This window comes from Haplochromis burtoni, unplaced genomic scaffold, assembly GCF_018398535.1.
Source record: "Haplochromis burtoni strain Fernald_Lab_line unplaced genomic scaffold, NCSU_Asbu1 Contig_11, whole genome shotgun sequence".
In the NCBI taxonomy this organism is placed as follows: Eukaryota; Metazoa; Chordata; class Actinopteri; order Cichliformes; family Cichlidae; genus Haplochromis; species Haplochromis burtoni.
Window position 1 is genome coordinate 1,980,063 of NW_024582372.1, and position 17,426 is coordinate 1,997,488.

General features: G+C 41.7%; 2 protein-coding genes across 3 annotated transcripts in view; one reads left to right on the plus strand and one right to left on the minus strand.

The window, feature by feature from the left end:
* Positions 1 to 5,102, plus strand: part of pax6b (paired box 6b) — a 25,351-nt gene extending 20,249 nt beyond the window's left edge. The window contains exons 1-6 of one of the 2 annotated variants that reach the window (XM_042213848.1): positions 1,703 to 2,475; positions 2,779 to 2,861; positions 2,949 to 3,099; positions 3,673 to 3,785; positions 4,037 to 4,178; positions 4,884 to 5,102. In XM_042213848.1, coding sequence (XP_042069782.1) covers positions 2,280 to 2,475; positions 2,779 to 2,861; positions 2,949 to 3,099; positions 3,673 to 3,785; positions 4,037 to 4,178; positions 4,884 to 4,969 — 771 coding nt within the window. In that variant the 5' untranslated portion in view covers positions 1,703 to 2,279 and the 3' untranslated portion in view covers positions 4,970 to 5,102. Of the gene's footprint in view, positions 1 to 1,702; positions 2,476 to 2,778; positions 2,862 to 2,948; positions 3,100 to 3,672; positions 3,786 to 4,036; positions 4,179 to 4,883 lie in introns of those variants that run through there. The other variant, XM_014340443.2, reaches the window with a different exon arrangement.
* A 179-nt stretch (positions 5,103 to 5,281) lies between these two features.
* elp4 (elongator acetyltransferase complex subunit 4) overlaps positions 5,282 to 17,426 on the minus strand; it is a 62,338-nt gene continuing 50,193 nt past the window's right edge. Inside the window, exon 10 of the mRNA XM_005915124.3 lies at positions 5,282 to 10,097. Coding sequence (XP_005915186.1) covers positions 9,969 to 10,097 — 129 coding nt within the window. The 3' untranslated portion in view covers positions 5,282 to 9,968. The remainder of the gene's footprint in view (positions 10,098 to 17,426) is intronic.

Below are 17,426 nucleotides of genomic sequence, written 5' to 3' on the forward strand. Positions count from 1 at the left end.
TAATAATAATAATAATAATAATAATAATAATAATAATAATTATTATTATTATTATTATTATTATTATTATTATTAATAGATGTAACTATTTAATGTTAGGTATTTAATTATAATAATGATCATCATTTTCATCTGTTGTATATATTGTTTTTCAACCTAGATTAAAAAAAATCTCCAGAAATAAAACATATAATAATAATAACAATGATATAAAAATCTAAAAATAACAAAGTTGTGTTTGATTAAGTATTTGGGTAAAACAGTTGTTTCAAGGGAACGAAAATATGTTTTCAATCAGACAGCCGAATAAGCACATATAATGGCTACATGGAGAGTGACAGGGCCCCAAAAGAAGACAACTCTATCCAAAGAGAAACGAATAAAACTCCACACCGATGCTGTCTTTCATCTCTTTCTCATGCTCAGTCGCTGGCTATATGGCTCTAAATCCCGTCTATAGGATTTAGTCTCTCACTTTCTCTTTCAGTTTTAAGCGGTTTCTCAAGAGTGTTTTGATCCAGTCTCAGCAGCTGAAAGGTGCCGCAATTGGTTCGGTATCTCTTTTTTTTTTGCTGCTTTTCCGCCTCACTGGCTGAGACATCGTGATACTAAAGAATGAGTTTATTTCCCAGCGCTTTTATAAAGAAAACAAATCCCATCCTAGCGTCAGTGGGTCTGGCGCACGGATAATAGCTGCACATTCACTCCTTTTTATAGATTATCCGGAGTGAAGAAACAAATAGCGTGGATACAAACTATTGGCCTATAGAAGAATACTTTGGCTATTATGCAGCAATGGAAATTGTCAAGAAATGTGTCCCATCAGGTTTCCTTCACTGAACAAAAACGGACACATATAGACACACTAAATGTGTTTGGAGGCCTGCGTGATGCAGGGAGAATTTGCACGCAGCGGAACTATGAGGAAATGTGTAATTTGGTTTATTTTTCTATGAGGCAAACACGTGTTTTATTTTGTGCTATCGCTCTATAGTTCATAGAAACACATTAAGTAATTGGCTGATCTTATAATCCACGTAGGTGAACAGTTACTCGGCCTTTTTTGCACCTTTTCCCCAGTTTTGCAACAACCTGGAGTAGAGGACTCCAGCTGCTCGGCTCTGGGGTTTTTTAGAACACAAATAAAATTTGCTCTGAAAAAGAAAATGCTGAAATGCCACTTCGTAGCCCCAGAGCGCCATCGTTGAGATATTACATAAACCTCTATCAACGCACCCGCTGCTTAATTTCGCATTAACTTCTTGGTGTGATAATGATGTCCAACAACAAGACAGACATTAGTCGATAAGCCTCGCCCTGCGAGTGAAGGGGCCTTCAGGCCCACCGCGGACAAACAGCAGCAGTGAATAGATTGGCCTTATTTTGGTTGTTCAGGGGGTTGCATGCTCTCTCCTCACTCATTTGTTTCCAATTGAAGACAGAAATCCTGACTGGCGTGTAGCTGGCCGGGGGACGTGATTAATGATGGTAGTGGATAAGGGTTAACACACTGGACTCAAAGCTCTGTTGACTGGGATCCTCGTGCGCACAATGCCAAAGTACTATAGCCTGTGTGCCTCCAGAGAGAGGGGATCCTTTTGTCATCTCCTCCAAAAGCTCCCCTCCACACACACACACACACACCCACCCCCATCCCATCCCATCCCATCCCATATATTACACCCACCGAGGGCTCACTGCTCGTCCCTGGCTGTGTCCATAGTTTAATGGTTTCCCTTACTCCTGAAGGCATTGTATCATTCTGAAAAGCGTCTTCTTCTATTCAAAAGTTGGTGGTCACCTCAATGGCCATACCAACGCCCATATGGGAACGGCCATTGAGGCACTGCTCTGTCCAGGAGGAAAAAGGGAGGGGGTTTTGGAGCTGTGTAGAGAGTTTGGGTTTTAAATACATTTCATAGGCTCTGAAAAGAGGCTCAGCACATCTTGTCACATTTCTCTTAACCTTTTGAGAACACACGCCATTGTTGGGACACGATAAGTACGCGGAGCTTTCCCCTTAGCCAGCCTGTTTTTCCCACAATATTTTATCAACAGTTTAACCACGAAGCCGGTTTGATGTTGTTCCTTTTTCACGCAGCCAGTCGTCTGTAAAGTGGCAAACATTAGGAAGAAATTGCAATAATTCCTCCAATTTTGAAACAAATTAACCATGATGGGTGCTTTAATTAATGATGTACCACCGAGGTCTGTACAATTAGCGCTAGGCTGATACAACACGAGCCCCGATAATTAATTATTCAATTAAGCTTAAGTGAATGTATATTTCCATTAATTTCTCTCTCCTTTTTTTAGATGGCTGCCAACAACAGGACGGTGCAGGAGAAAACACAAACTCCATCAGCTCGAACGGGGAGGATTCAGAGGAGACACAGATGCGTCTGCAGCTCAAGAGGAAACTACAGAGAAATCGCACATCCTTCACACAGGAGCAAATCGAAGCACTGGAAAAAGGTCAAATATGCAGTGGATAATTTGTATAATTCGTTTTAAACATCCAGACTAATGTTTCATCGATAACACAATACAAACATTTTGGTTATTGTAAGCAAATTCAAAGAAAACGCAAACTGCGTGAGGGACTACATTTCTTCATTACACTGCGTTAAATAAGAAGCCTAATTAAAAACCTAATGTTTTGGATCCAGGGCGAACGACACGCAATTGTTTCACTAATAGCTCTGAATAAAATTAACTGCCCTTGACCTAATCTTATATTTACTAACACCTATACCTGTGTGATTAATCCCACTGCAGAATTTGAAAGAACTCATTATCCAGATGTTTTCGCGCGAGAAAGACTAGCAGCGAAAATCGACCTGCCCGAGGCAAGAATACAAGTGAGTGATCGCAACTTTTATGAGCACGTTTAAAAGAGGTTTTAAACTTGAAGCTAAAATTATGCTTTTCCCATCCTTCATCTGCAGGTATGGTTCTCAAATAGGAGAGCAAAGTGGAGGCGAGAGGAGAAGCTGCGGAATCAGCGCCGGCAGGCCAATAACTCCTCAAGTCACATTCCCATCAGCAGCAGTTTCGGCACCAGCGTCTACCAGGCCATTCCACAGCCCACCACACCGGGTAGGTCAACCTAATCAGAGATATTACTTTGACCATATGCCCAGTAAGGTAAAATAATACTTAAATTTAATTTTTCAACTGAAATTATTAAAAGTGCAGTCCTACTTCACACACGCTGCACAAGCACACACTACTTTGTTAAAAAAAATTTAATGCATTAATACTGTGATGGGTTCCATAGGCTCAGTGGGTTAAATATTTACTAAACAGTATCATGCCACAACCTGCGGATTCATATAAAAAGGGCAAAGGAGGCCTCGGTGGCTGTGCGCTCTAGTTCGCATGAAGAAGCGCCGTTGCTTCCCTTTGATGGATGATTGAGCAAAACTTCTCAGCTGACTATCTGAGCAATTACCGAATCAGGCACGAGGGTACACCGGCAGAGCTGAAGCTCGTGAAGTCAATCACCTGAGGCTCTCGCTGTAGAGCTATCTGTCCGGGCCCATCAGCCTGTCAAATAAGGCGTCACCTTCCGCACGCACTGCTTAACGCTAATGAGATGACTTCTCTCACCGGAGCTCAGTGTGTGTGAGATTTCTGCGGTTTCAAGCGAGTTTTCATTTTCATCCACAGTGTCTTTCACCTCGGGGTCAATGCTGGGTAGACCTGACACCGCACTCACAAACACCTACAGTGCGCTGCCGCCGATGCCCAGCTTCACCATGGCAAACAATCTACCTATGCAAGTAAGTCAAATACTCTGCATACATTACATACGAGTGCTTAAATAAAATGAATTTAAAGCTGGGTTTTTACAGTGACTGGTGTGACTATAAGAGTGGCAAAAAAAGTACAAAATTACATAGGCCTGCATACTGTAACTAAATGATTCGTGAAATAATTTGATAGTGTTAAAAGCAGACAAACTAGATTACAGACTACTGAGCTGCAAATTCTGGTTGGCTAAGCTAATGTAACATTCTCTCCTCATTTTTAGCCCAGCCAGACCTCCTCTTATTCCTGCATGCTGCCTACCAGTCCGCCTGTGAACGGGCGGAGCTACGAAACATACACGCCCCCTCATATGCAGGCACATATGAACAGCCAATCTATGACCACTTCTGGTACCACCTCAACAGGTAGGCAGAAAATTTCACTTTTTTAATTGTTTATTTTTAAAGCAGCCTGCTTGGGAGTTAAAAAAGCAAACACTGCACTCTTTGAAATATCTGCCACCTTTCCAGTAATCAGGGGATACTACAGAGTCATGTCTGATTCATGATCTGTCATCCCAAGTTTCCTTTTCCTTTGGTTTAAATGTCTGAGGATCTATATCTCTACATCGCACATCATTTTTCTCTCCGCAGTTGCATGAACGAGGCTCATTTCTTTGCCACTCTGGGCCATCATGTCAACCCCACTACTCCAGCCCATAGTTTAGTTCCACCCCATTAGGATGTTACTGAGAGCCATATATACCGGTTATAGTCATGAAGAGTTAATCATGCATAACCACATTTCCTCTGTGCTAAATTGCTAATTAATTTGATTCATTTGCTGTTGTATTCTCTCTGTTTAAATGCCATTGCCAAAGCCTCAATTTATCGAGCTTGCAAGCATTTTACCGAGCCACCACGTGCAGAGCTTTGTGACTCATTGCAGGCCCATGCTCATCTACCTATTTGCAAGCATTTAAAGCACAATGCTCTGTTAGTTAACTGTCGTACTAACCGTGCATGGTAAACCTGCTCATCTAATTTTAGCATTTAGACAGCTTTTTTTTTTTTTTAACTTCCTTATGTGTTTCCAATCTGACATCAATCTTTCTCTCTTTGTCTTCACAGGACTCATCTCTCCTGGAGTGTCTGTCCCAGTCCAAGTCCCAGGAAGCGAGCCTGACATGTCTCAGTACTGGTCAAGACTACAGTAGAGAGAAGAGCTACTTCACCCTGTAACCACCCACTCCACCATCGCCCTCCGGCAGTGTTTCTCACACATACACGGCACAGGAGAGTAAAGAAGGCGAGAGAGGGTTGAAAGGAGGCAACAGACAGAAGAGGAGGGGGAAAAAAAGAGAGCTAAAGGGACTCCGGGAGAGCCTTTGGGACGTCTGGGCTTTGTTTTTCCAGTGGGACAGTGTGCTGTTATGTAGCTCTAGGCACATTCAAACGAGGACTTGGAAGAGTGAACAACGATGGAAAGATCGGGGGGCGGGGAATGGACCTCTGTAAAGTGCCCGGTGTTAAATTTATATGGAACAAAAACTTCTTATCTGTTTTTTTTTCTATTTCCAACTTCAGTCATTGTTTCCTTTTGTTCTCTGGTGTGTTTGTAAATGGCCATTTGTATGTTAATATGAAAAACCAAGATCAAGTACTGATAGATGGACTGCTAGAAAACCATGTTGGTCTTGCGTTTGTTTGAGAGAGGAGAACCTGAGAGATTCTGCCATGACTATCTTTTAATCTGCTTATATCAAGACTTTCTACCAGCCTTTGCATGGTCTCTGGACGCTGTTGCATATCATTAAAGACGAAAAGCTGGAGGGAAGACTCTTACTGTGTCAAAGAAAAAAAACACAAAAGAAGCAACAACTATTTATTGGTCTTATTTCTTGCGAATGGATATTTTAGCAGAGGAAACTCAAACTCGATCCACCCACTGAGGCTGTGGTCTTGGCTCCTCTGACGTGAGCCTGCATTTGCTGGCTTATTAGACACGGATCACTATGAACAGCTTCAAGTGTGCAAAGAAGGTGCGACACGCAACCCAACTCGGACCCTTTTGCTTTGGTGGTTGGATTGACACTTGATTACCACGAAGAACGTTAAATGTGGAAAACACAGGTGCAAAAAAACCCTGTAGTCTGTAAATGGTAGACTGCATCTTCGATATAATCCAGTTTGTTTATGTCAAAATGTAAAGTACTTGTCTTCCCTAGAAATCTTCCAGAAAGATTTCACCAATAAAAGTTGATTTCATTTATCCCCCTCCTCCCCCCAGAATATTCTATAAATGTTCCATGCATCATAAAATACATTTTCTTTAGGGTCAGGTACAATTTGTCTCTTAGGTATAGTTGTATTATAGTGTCCTATGGTCAAAAAAAAAAATGTGCAACTAGAAATATTTAATTCCTATAATTATGATTAAACATTGCTTGACAGAGTTTTAAACTTAAGTGTTTGGCAGTTGTTTACAAGTACATATCAGATTTAATCATTGTTGATTGTAAAACAGACCAAAGCCTTTGTATTTCATCTAGTACACAATGTTTTTTTAAAAAAAGATATTAGTCTTGTGTTGCAAAATTTTGTAAACACGTTCTGTTCAACTATATTGGCTTCGAGTTCGTAAGACTGCAGTCGAAACCCGCAGTCCTTATTTATAATTGAAGACCATGGGAGGGTTTTTCTAGCATCATCTGTCATGCTCTTTTGAGTTTTGCATTTTTATTTCAGTGTGTACGTAGAACATGGACACATACTGGGTTTACGTCTGAGCATTGCTTCTGAGATAAAACGTCTACACGCTGTCTCTTAAATATTTCAATTTAATTTTATTTAAAATGGAGCTTTCTAAATGTATTTTGTGAAAACTATAAAAAACATTTTGTACAGTAAAATTGTGTCTTAAAGAAAGCCTTTTTGCCTGGTTAATGCTGTGTCAGCTTTTACTGAGCAAGGAGAAACTCTGTTTTGTTTTTTTTTTGCATCGTTGCTGCAAAAGTGAACAACTCTAACACGGGCCGGTGCCAGTGCGACAGCTTGTGGTGAACGTAACACGTTCGATTCCTTCCCAACAAAGGCGTCCAAAATAAAAAAAACACATTCCTGATGTGTGGGGCCGAACCAAGTCGACACAGACCACACAATGAGAAAGGTCAAGCAATTCAACGTCCCTTGCTCTTGTTTTAGTAGAGTTACGATGGTATGGAAAAAGAAAAAAAAATACAGGACCGATGATGGGACCAATGAGGAAAAGGAGGGAGCAGAGAAGAGAAAGGGGGGAAAAAAGTCATGAAATAAAGCAGTCAGTGCCTAGAGCGAGGTGGAGGAGCGATTGTGTGGCAGAGTGAGTTATTTTGCTTCACTTGCTGCCTCAGCAGGGGGTGGGGGGGTTGTGTGTGTATGTGTATGGATTTAAAGGGGTATGGAGGGGGAGAGAGAGAGAGCGAGAGTAACCATCTAAAAGGAAAAGTTATCCATGAGAGAGTGAGGTCAGGTAAGATTCACTCAGCATGTACCAGCTCCGAACATCCTGCTAAATTGATCAACTTCATGTAGATGTCTCACTCGATATTAAATAGTTCAGTTAGAAGTTTGCAGGATTGGAGGTTAATCAGATTTTTAAGAGGATTTTTTTTTTCTTGGACTAAAGCAATTTCTCTGTTCATTTAAGCCAGTTTATCACACAAATGGAGGAAGTCTGTTTCGGGAGCACGAGGAGGGGAAGACGGAGCAGACTCGATGACTCTGGCAAGACAGAAGAGGAACATTAATAATTACAGAGAGATTCAAAATGCAAGAAAGACTGCAATTAGTGGAAGTCTAAATAATACACAGCTTCGGGATAAAATGGTTTAAATGTAATTCTTGTGCGGAACAAAGTCAGGCAATAGAAGTTTCTGTAAAAGTTGCAGAGAACTTTTTACTTTTTGATATGATTTTTAATGAGACACAATAATTCTGACCTGGAGAAATCTGAATCTGAATTCCCACAGCAAGTGAACAAACGCTGACGCCCGGCTACTTAGCGTCTCAGCGCGAGCGTGTGCTTGAAGCAAACATGAAGTCATGCCTCCCTCATCATTATGAATACAAATAAAGAGTAGTATAAGCTTTGAGTAAGATGTTTTTGACAAGTATGGCTTAATTGGTTCTCATCTCTAAAGCAACACACAACACATTTGAAGGGGAATCTGCTTTTACACTAAACTTCTCAGAGAAATAGTTGATGCAGAAAAAAGATATTGAATGTGGTTAAGAAAACACCCCACTTTTTACTTCTTTAATAGTATGTGATAAAATACAATCCATAAAACCCAAGTAAAAGCAACTATATTCAAATAGTTGGCTTTAGCTAAGAAACATATAGATGTGCAATCTCCACACTACTTCAGGAAGAGCTGCATAATATACCTACAGCATCGAATGTTCATCTTATGTGACAGGAATACGGATTTCATTTACAGACTGGTAACATACCTAGTAATAAAGGCGCATTGCATTTTGAGCAACAAAACTGAATCAATCAGAAGAAAGGTGACAAAACAGGCAAACACTTGGCTAATCATAAGCCGCTGCATTGTGGGAGGACGCTGACAAATCCGCTCTATGATAAGTCATATGCTAAATTCTAAATTTGATTCAAAACATTTTATAAATTAAAAAAACAATCAGCTCAAGTGCTTCTGAACAGAGTAGACAGAATGTGAATCAGCATGCTGACATAGAAACTTGGGCTAAATAATGTAAAACAAAAAAAACAACAAACTTGCATGCTAGTGAAACGGGAACATAAACACGTGTCAAAATGAGTCTGTTCCATTTTAATCTACCTTTAATTTGTACCCTGAATATGTCATCAGCAACAATAACTTTAAAAAAATGCGTTTTTATCTTTCATTCACATGCGTAAGTGACCTGCGTACGAAAACCCGTTCTTGCTCATAATATACACCTGATACAAGAGCGCTCCACTCATGTATGAATCCGTCAGGTAACACTACCCTCTCCCGACAAGTGTTGCAGATGGTTACCAATACTGCCAGTTTTTACGAGCAACAATATTTAAACTGGCATCAACAGCAGACTGAGGAAAATAAAAATGAAACATTTAATTTTTCATGTTGATTTTTTTGTTCTCCTCTGTTTCTCCATGTCACCGTTTGACCTAATTTGTTCTTTTGGGCTTGTCATGGCAAAGCAGCTCATCCAGCAAACATGCCTGATGAGGTGTGAAGCCTGCACCCAAATTCAGCTCTCCTACCCTCTGCCCACATTCCTGCTCTGCTCTGCTTACTGGAGGTATACATCACTCACAGGCACAGTCTCAGGGTCAGATGGAGGCATCCCTATCCAAACCTGAAACCAGTCAGGCAAACCAGAGATCAGTCCCTCCCAGTCTCACAGTCTATTTTCTCCTCAGAGTTGGCGTTGAACTGCAGTAAAGTAAAAACAGACAATATAGTGTGTGCCATGTTCAGTATATTTATTGTTTATTATTTACTTTTACATAAGAAAATTTGATCAACCTGCAAAATAAACTGTATTTATAGACTTTTGTAAAGTGGAGTGAGTCGATAGAGGCCCAGAGATTAGTTAAATTATTCAATATTTACTTCGACTGTCTGTCTGTAAAGAAAGGTTAAAAAAAAAAATTAACGGCTGCACTTTGCTTGTAAACATATTCTCTAGAGGCAGAGAAAACAACAAAGAACTTACAAAATGTACCAAACCTGAAAAAAACACCCAGCTTGTATTTTATTTAGGTTAAGTAATCATCACCTTACCAGCCATTTACTTTTACATTACATTTCAAAACAACACAGTGTTTCTATGTTTCTGCAGCTTGCAGGAAAAACAGAAAAAGGTTTGCTAGCAACAAAAGTGAAATGAGTCCGTAATGACAGCGTGGATTGTGTGAATATCAGCTTTCAGAGTCAGGAAAAAAACAAAAAGCATGTAGACTAAGTGTAAATAAAAGAAGAGCTGTGAAATATAGGAAGAAATGTGTCGGTTATGAGAAGAGGTACTGTGGATGTTTAGATCTTCACCCCTGGCTGTGTCAGTTGGCAGGTGGTAATGGCTGGCAGGGTTATAGATGTTGACATTATGTGGGCAAGGGAACAACCTGGTCACCGCAGTGAAGAGGACAACGCTGTGGCATTCCAGGTGTTGGTTGCCTATAGCGACTGTGTGGGAGCTCTAGAAGTCCAGGTGTTTGTTGCCGGAAGTGCCGGAGCCACAGGCTGACGCCACCGCGGCTGCTCCTGCCAGCTCCCCCCTGCTCACACGACTCACTGTCTCAGACAAGTCTGGAGGCAAATGCAGTCTCTGCACAAATCAGAGAGAGAGAAGAGGGACAGAGGGAGGGGGCAGAGCGTCAGTGCAAGAAGAAAGCTCTGCAGTGGATCAGCATACAGTAGATGTTACTCTTCAGTGATGCTTATTCGCAGAGAGCCATGTTGGGTTGAAATTGCATTAGATGCTTCAGCACTCCCCTCAGCACTGGCAGCATGGAGTAAACCTGCCAGCGTGTTGCTAAATGCTTCAGAGAGCTTTAGGTCTGTTACACCTCATGGGGAATATATGTGTGTGTGTGTGTGTGTGTGTGTGTGTGTGTGTGTGTGTGTGTGTGTGTGTGTTAGGGTTGTTTTGGAGAATTGTGAATGGGACACAAAATCACTCATTTATGAAGTAAGAGAAAGTGTGTGTTCCAACACAACTGTGCCCGGAAAATCTGGATGGATGCATTTGCATCAGTGCAGCAGCGCTGACTGCTTTACTGTAACACAAATTGTGCTCAGTTGTCTACAAGAAAGTCTTTTACAGTAAAGCTTATCTACAGAGCAGCCCTGTGCCAACTCAAAGCACAAAGACGCTAAGAGGTTAATGAGGGCCACTTGTGTAAACCCCCCAAACACCAACATGCTTACTGCTATAAAGCTTAAGAGGGGTTTCACTGCCTGCTCTGCTTTCTCCAGATCTGCCATGAAAGGCTGTCGGCGGCCCTCCATGAACAAAGTCTTGAAGAGCTGTTGAGAGCGTGAGAGGAGGTGAAGTATCTCCGGAGTCAAGTGTGGCCCTGACAATGGTGCTGAGTGGCTTGTTGCCCGAGTGTCTATTGAGGAAGTTAAATCAGAATACTGCCATTCTGGGTACAAGAGAAGTTAAACCCTATAATTTCCCCCTGAAAGAATCTGCCATGACATCTGAAACCCACTGGCCAAAGCCTGCACTCCCACACGTAGCCCACCTCAACCCTGTAAACCTTCCCTGCCCGCCACGTCCTTCCCCTCCAGACATCCAGCTTTAGCAGAGCCCTTCCACTCCCACAGATACTTATCTTTTTCCTAATGACTAGGTGTTTGGGTACGGGTTTAAGAGCGTCATTACTTAGAGATAATCAGAACAACGCCGCACTCTTTACCCCCTCAGGGTAGATGACTTCCAGCCTTTATTTTTTTAGAGTGCTGAAACACCTGAGTGTGTTTTAAATGACTGATCTTCGTGTCTGATATGAAGCCTTCTCTTCCTGCTCCTGTGGCCGACAGCTCAAGTTGTTGAGCATATTGCCTTTGTGTGTGTTTCAGAAAACCATTTGTGAGGCAAACAGAGGAAAGAAGAGTAGTCTTCCTGCAGATTATCTAAGGGAAGGTGAGAACTGAGACACTTGTGAAGGACCTGTAATTTAATGTGAGATGGTAAAGCTAAGGTTACATAGAGGCAAGGAAAATGATTCCCAGTGAAGAACAAACATGAGGCACATAATAAGCATGAACTAAGACTGGTGAGACCAGAAGATGAAGTTGTTAGAAAAACATGAATCTGTTCAACTTCTCTCTGCATGTTAGTCTTTCTTTCACTCCTTTTTTCCCCCCACACACATGCACGCACGCACACACACACACACAAACATCCCAGGCAAACTCATACACCGGCCTTGAGGGGGCCTCCAGAAGCGCTGCTTTGCTTCCATACCCTGCCAAACCTCACCTGTGTAACCTTTCGTGTCTTCAGCTCACTCGAGTGTGATTGAAAAAGAAAAACAATGCATTGATCAAGCCTGGACTCAGTCCTGCTTAGCGCACTGCAGCGGAAACATGTTAGAGAGAGAGGTAGGAGAAAAATCAATCACATATACATCATCCTCAGTGGGTGAGTTAAAGGGAAAAAAAAGACATCACACCGTTGTCTGGCTGTCACGCACCCACGGGCCTGGCTACACCATGTCTGTTTGGCTCTGGGCTCTGTAAACCCACTGAGCATGTGCAGAGCGAAGGTCAAAGCAATTCAGAAGTGCAGCTCAGCTCCTCTAACCTTTGAGTTCAGGGGCAGATGAGAACAATCAATGGTAACATCAAAGTTGGAGGGAGGAGCAAACAAACCAATCGATTGGTTTGACACACAGGGAAAAGACAGCCTAGTAACAGCCAGCAACCACCACACACACACACAGCCAATATAAGAGCCGATAAATGTTATCAGAGCCAAAAAACTCTCTTCTATACCAAATGAAGTAATCCTAAGCACAGCTAAATGCATGAAGACAATCAAATTATTTTCAATAATTTTGAATTTATCTTTGAAATTTACACCAAATATTTTAAAAGCATTGTAAGTACAGTAGATTATTCTAGCAATGTTTACAGCAAATGCATTACTGCCCTGAGCATTTCACACTGACAACAAATGAATGGAGGTCAGTGTAGGACTTCGAGAGACATAGTCAGGGAGGCTCTGAATCTGCTTCCCTACGACCTGCACACTCCATGATGTAAACAAGGACATCCGGATAACCCTCAGAGGCATAGTGGGGTGTATGTGTGTGTGAAGTCTTTCTTTGCTGCCTGGCAACCTTCGCGAGGGTGGAGAAAGAGGAAAAACATAAGAAAGGGGCGAGGGGTGGGGGGTGGGTGTTGGAAAGGAGTGGACGGCGGGAAAATAGACCATTGGCTGTGGTGCCGTGGTGGAGGGGGGCAATGTGAAATTGGATGTGTGCTACAATCTTAGTCAATGTGTGTGTGTGTGTGTGTGCGTGAGTGTGTGTCTTAGAGCTGTGATGTCAGTGTTCCCTCCCTGGTGGTGGGCAGGGGTAAAGGTCTGTGGTACAGCTCCGCCACCACAGCCAGAGGGGATGGGGCCATGCTGGCAACAGGGCGAGGGGTGACAAAGCTCCAAACGAGCACTAAGCACTTGAAATGAGCCCTCGGGGTCGGCCCACAGACTAGCTTTGCCTAAGAGGGTTACTAATATCACCCCACAATGGACAATTCCCTTCAGCTTACCAAAGACCCCAAAGACCTGTTTCTCAGAGAATACGGTGTTTTATGCTGCCCGGTCATTTCCACTCTCTGTAGTTTTATTTGTGGATATGACGTCAGTCGTTTAAGGGTCAGAGAACACACTAAATCACTGTTTTGGGCATCTTCTTTTGTTTTGCTTGTGTGCGTTACAATGCAAAGCAGTTGTGTAATATTCCAACATCTAAATGGAGAGATTTTTCCAAGTGGAGCTTACAAGGGACCTACTCACACAAAGCAGCGCCATCAAAGGCATTCCAGTGGTGGTAACGGCTTGCTAATGACTGGAGTATTAGGTGCTAATTTAACGAGTCATTTCTTCCATAGAGTTTTAGCCACACTTTCAAATGGCCCGTGTCACTGTACAGCTTAGGACGATGGGAAACCCAACACCTTGTTAGAACACATGATGACCGGTCTGGCTGTTCCAATCAGATTAGCTGGCACAGGAATATGTTTAAGGAAGTGACAAGATATTTACCATAAACACCTACTTAATCAATCAGTGCTGTAATGCTGACAGCATTTTGTAAACTCAGTGATTTCACTGAAATTACATAAAACTGAAAATTGCTTCTCTACATTTAAGTCATTACAATCGCAGCGGAGAAAAAGTGACTGAAATCTGGGTACATGCTGTTACCAATAAGATAAGCTTGGGTCATTTTATTAATGCAGAACAATTCGACAAAATGTATTTTTAATATATAGCTCTAGGTCCAGTATTCATAGACTGCGGTCACATTAGAGGTGATACCTTTTGCCAATTCCATTTCCTTGAGCGGCACAGCTGCAGTGCAGCCACTGTAAACTAATGTGTACATCTGTCCATGACACCAGGTCAATGTCTTCCATTTCCAGCCCCATTTCTACAACCAGCCAAGGGTCAAAATGGCAGCAGACTGTTTCACGGCTGAAACTGGTAGACTTGCTGATCTGTTCAGTGACTAAACCAAGGTAAATCGCCTGCCAGCGCTGTAATCCCTCGCAACTCTAAAGTTTCACCGCATTGTGTGGGAAATCATTTGCTGTATCTATAGGAACTAGTATTGGCTTTAGCACACCAAAAACCCACATAATGAGGTGATGAACCTTTCTATTCGACAAGTAAACTATGAGCACATTTACCCTGGCAATTTCGGAGAATACTTCCGCCACCTTCCCAGAAAAAAAAATGCAGAAACAACCCGGCATAAATCCTTTATGCCAATCACTTTGGAAATTCTAGCCCACCTGCACCTAACAAAAGCTGAGAAGAAGCTCTACCTTTCTCTTCTTTTGTGGTAACAAAGAGCGTAACACAATCCCTGGCCTTGCCCTAAGAATAACCTGTTGACTAGCAAAGTCTTTCTCCTTTAGACTTTGAAATTTTAAGTAAAAATTTGTTCTCATCCTTTTATTTTGTCCAATTAATTTGACATCATTAATCACTTTTAGAATATTTGGGATTTTATTCTGCATTCTTTTTGGTAATAACATGGTTTATTGTAGTATATTTAACCTTCAGCGTCATTTGAATACTAGCAAAAAATACGCATGAAAGGACGGATGCATTTTCTTGCTTGTTAAGTTGCATGCTACCTGATAAAGCTTTTTCCTTTTCCTTTTTCAGGAGACAAGAGAAGAAAGAAACAAACACAAACTACACTGGAGCTTTCTCAAGTTTCTCTTTGGTAATTGGGTGATGGTCACCTGCTCACCATGTCACCTGCTGCCTGATCCGGGATAATCTAAAAGTCAGGCATACAGACAGTCAGGAGGACTGACAGATAGACAGATACAGACACAGGCTCCTCATCTATTCCGCTTCATGGCCTAATGCATCTGACAGAGTAGGCAGCAGGCAGGCAGAAGGATGAGTAAGCATTTTCAATGTAATTATATTCCCTAACACTGGAAAAAGGGGAAGGGACTAATAACTGACTGAATTTCATTAAAAGCGAGCATGTCCAAACAGGAAATTGATTAGCTGACAATATTTCAAGTTTTTTTTAATACCTAATGGAATGTTTATTCTTGTTCTCTTGAATAGCTAACTCCTCACTTACCCTTCACGCTCCACAGACTGATAAAAAGCAGCATTTGATTGTATCTGTCATGTTACTAAACATGACATGCATGGGAATCAGTTAGCTCTGTGATGATTCTGAATAACTAAATGGACAAACAAGGGCCAAAGTGTAACTGTGCTGTAACACAACAACTTGTTATATCTGTCGTCATCATCTTCAACTAAACCCTCCTCTGGGGTCCTCCGCTTGGGCCTGTCAAGAGCTTTGACAGGAGAAGCGGCGTGGGGCCATTTTGTCTCTTTTCAGTTCAGTTTTGTTTCTCTTTGGAGGGCAGTGTTGGTAAAGACCGTGGGCATTGTAGGGTGAGGGCACATTGACCCTTGTGATGGTGGATAGTGAAAAGAGGGGGGTTAGTTGGTGTTATGAACTTGGGCATAGCCAGAGAGTGCTGGATTTCCCCTGGAGTGACATGGTGCCTGGGGAGAAAGGGAGAAGGATAGAGGGCGAAGAGTACAAACATATCTAAGTGCTGCTTTCACTACCAATAGGCCCATAGCAAAAAGTGCGGTTGCATGGGTTATGACAGCATATCTGGGGGATCTCTTGTGCCCTCCATCCTTCAAACACACATTTTACCCCTCAAACTGTGACTCTGATATTGGCATCCTCAAGCTAAAACCTCACTGGCAACTTTAGTAAGAGCAGGTTGTCTAATGTCCTGCTTTAACAATCACACTTTTGGGAATTTAAAATGATTTAGTAAGAAAAAAACAAAGAAAAGCAGAGCTATAACAATAAGATTTAAGCTGACAATGATTTACCAACTATTGGTGTTTACAGGTGAAGTGTTTTTTGGGGGGCTACAAATCAAGTTTACTTTAAATTTTACTTCCAATATGCACACACGAGCCACTTTGTTAGGTACACCTAACTAGCTGAATCCGTTTACCATCACGACTACCTTAATTCTTTGTGGCAGAGGTTCAGAAAGGTGCTGGAAACATTTCTGAGAGACTTTGGTAAATAATGACATGACAGCACTACACAGCTGGTGCTCTGCTGGATTGACATCTGGTGACTGTGGAGGCCATTTGACTACAGTGAACTAATTGTCATATTCAAGAAATACCTGCTGGAAGCAGACACTAGAAGATGGGTATACTGTGGTGATACAGAGATGGACACAATACTAAGTTATGCTCTGCATTTAAATGATGTGCAATCGGTACTAAGCGGCTCAAAGTGAGTCAAATCTCTCCCACACCATTAAACCTCCTCCAACAGCATGAATTGTGATATAAGGCAAAACAGATCCATGATCTTGTGTTTAGGCCAAATTCTCATCCGAATGTCACAGCAGAAATCAAGACTCATCAGACCAGGCGATGATTTTCTTCTGAGGTGTGTTCATGCAAATTGTAGCCTCAGTTTCAGTTCTTAGCTGCCAGGAATGATACCCAGTGAGGTCTCTCTCCGCTGTGGCCCATCTGCTTCAGGGTTCGGTAAGTGGTGTGCTCAGAGATGCTCTTCTGAATGATTATTTGGTTTACTTCTGTATTCTTACCAGCTCAAGGGAGTCAGTCCTCTGACCTATGGCATCAATAAGGTATTTTGAGTCAGAGAACTGCTACTCAATAGATATTTTCAGAGGGGTTTTTGGACCATTTTCTGTAAACTCTAGAGAGGTTGTGTGGAAAAATCCCAGTGGATCAGCAGTTTCTGAAAAACTCAGACCAGCAAGTCAGACAGCAACTACTATATCACACTCAATGTCCCTTAAACTTCATTAGGTTGTTTTGATCCTGTTCTTATGTGTAAATGCATTGAGTTGGTGCCATATGATTGACTGATTAAATATTTGTTTTCAAAGAGATGAGATGAGGACTTCTACCTAATGAAGTCGGGTGCAAGTGTATATGAAATCTGTTTATATTTTAAATCAGAAGAATAACAGAAGTAACAATGTAAAGAAATAATTGAGATTTAGATTTTTTTTACTTGCAGAGGTGATTGGAGCACTGAAACAATTCATATGTCTCACCTCAGGGTGAGTTTGGAGGAAGCACCAGTCATCATAGCTTTGCATAAATACTAGCAACAGTGTGGAATAGACTCTTTCCGAAGACAGCAAAACTATCCAGCTAACAATGCTAAATCTCACTAACAGTAGATTCGATATGCACTAAAGCTGCATGTTTTATGAAGCGCTCGTTACTTCAAAAACTCTACTACCCTTTCACGAAATCATCTGTCACTGTTTCAGTAACCCAAAAAATAAATAAATACAAATTTGAAAAAAAAATAAAATAAAACCTAGAACATTTCCACAGATATTTTGTCATCTATTA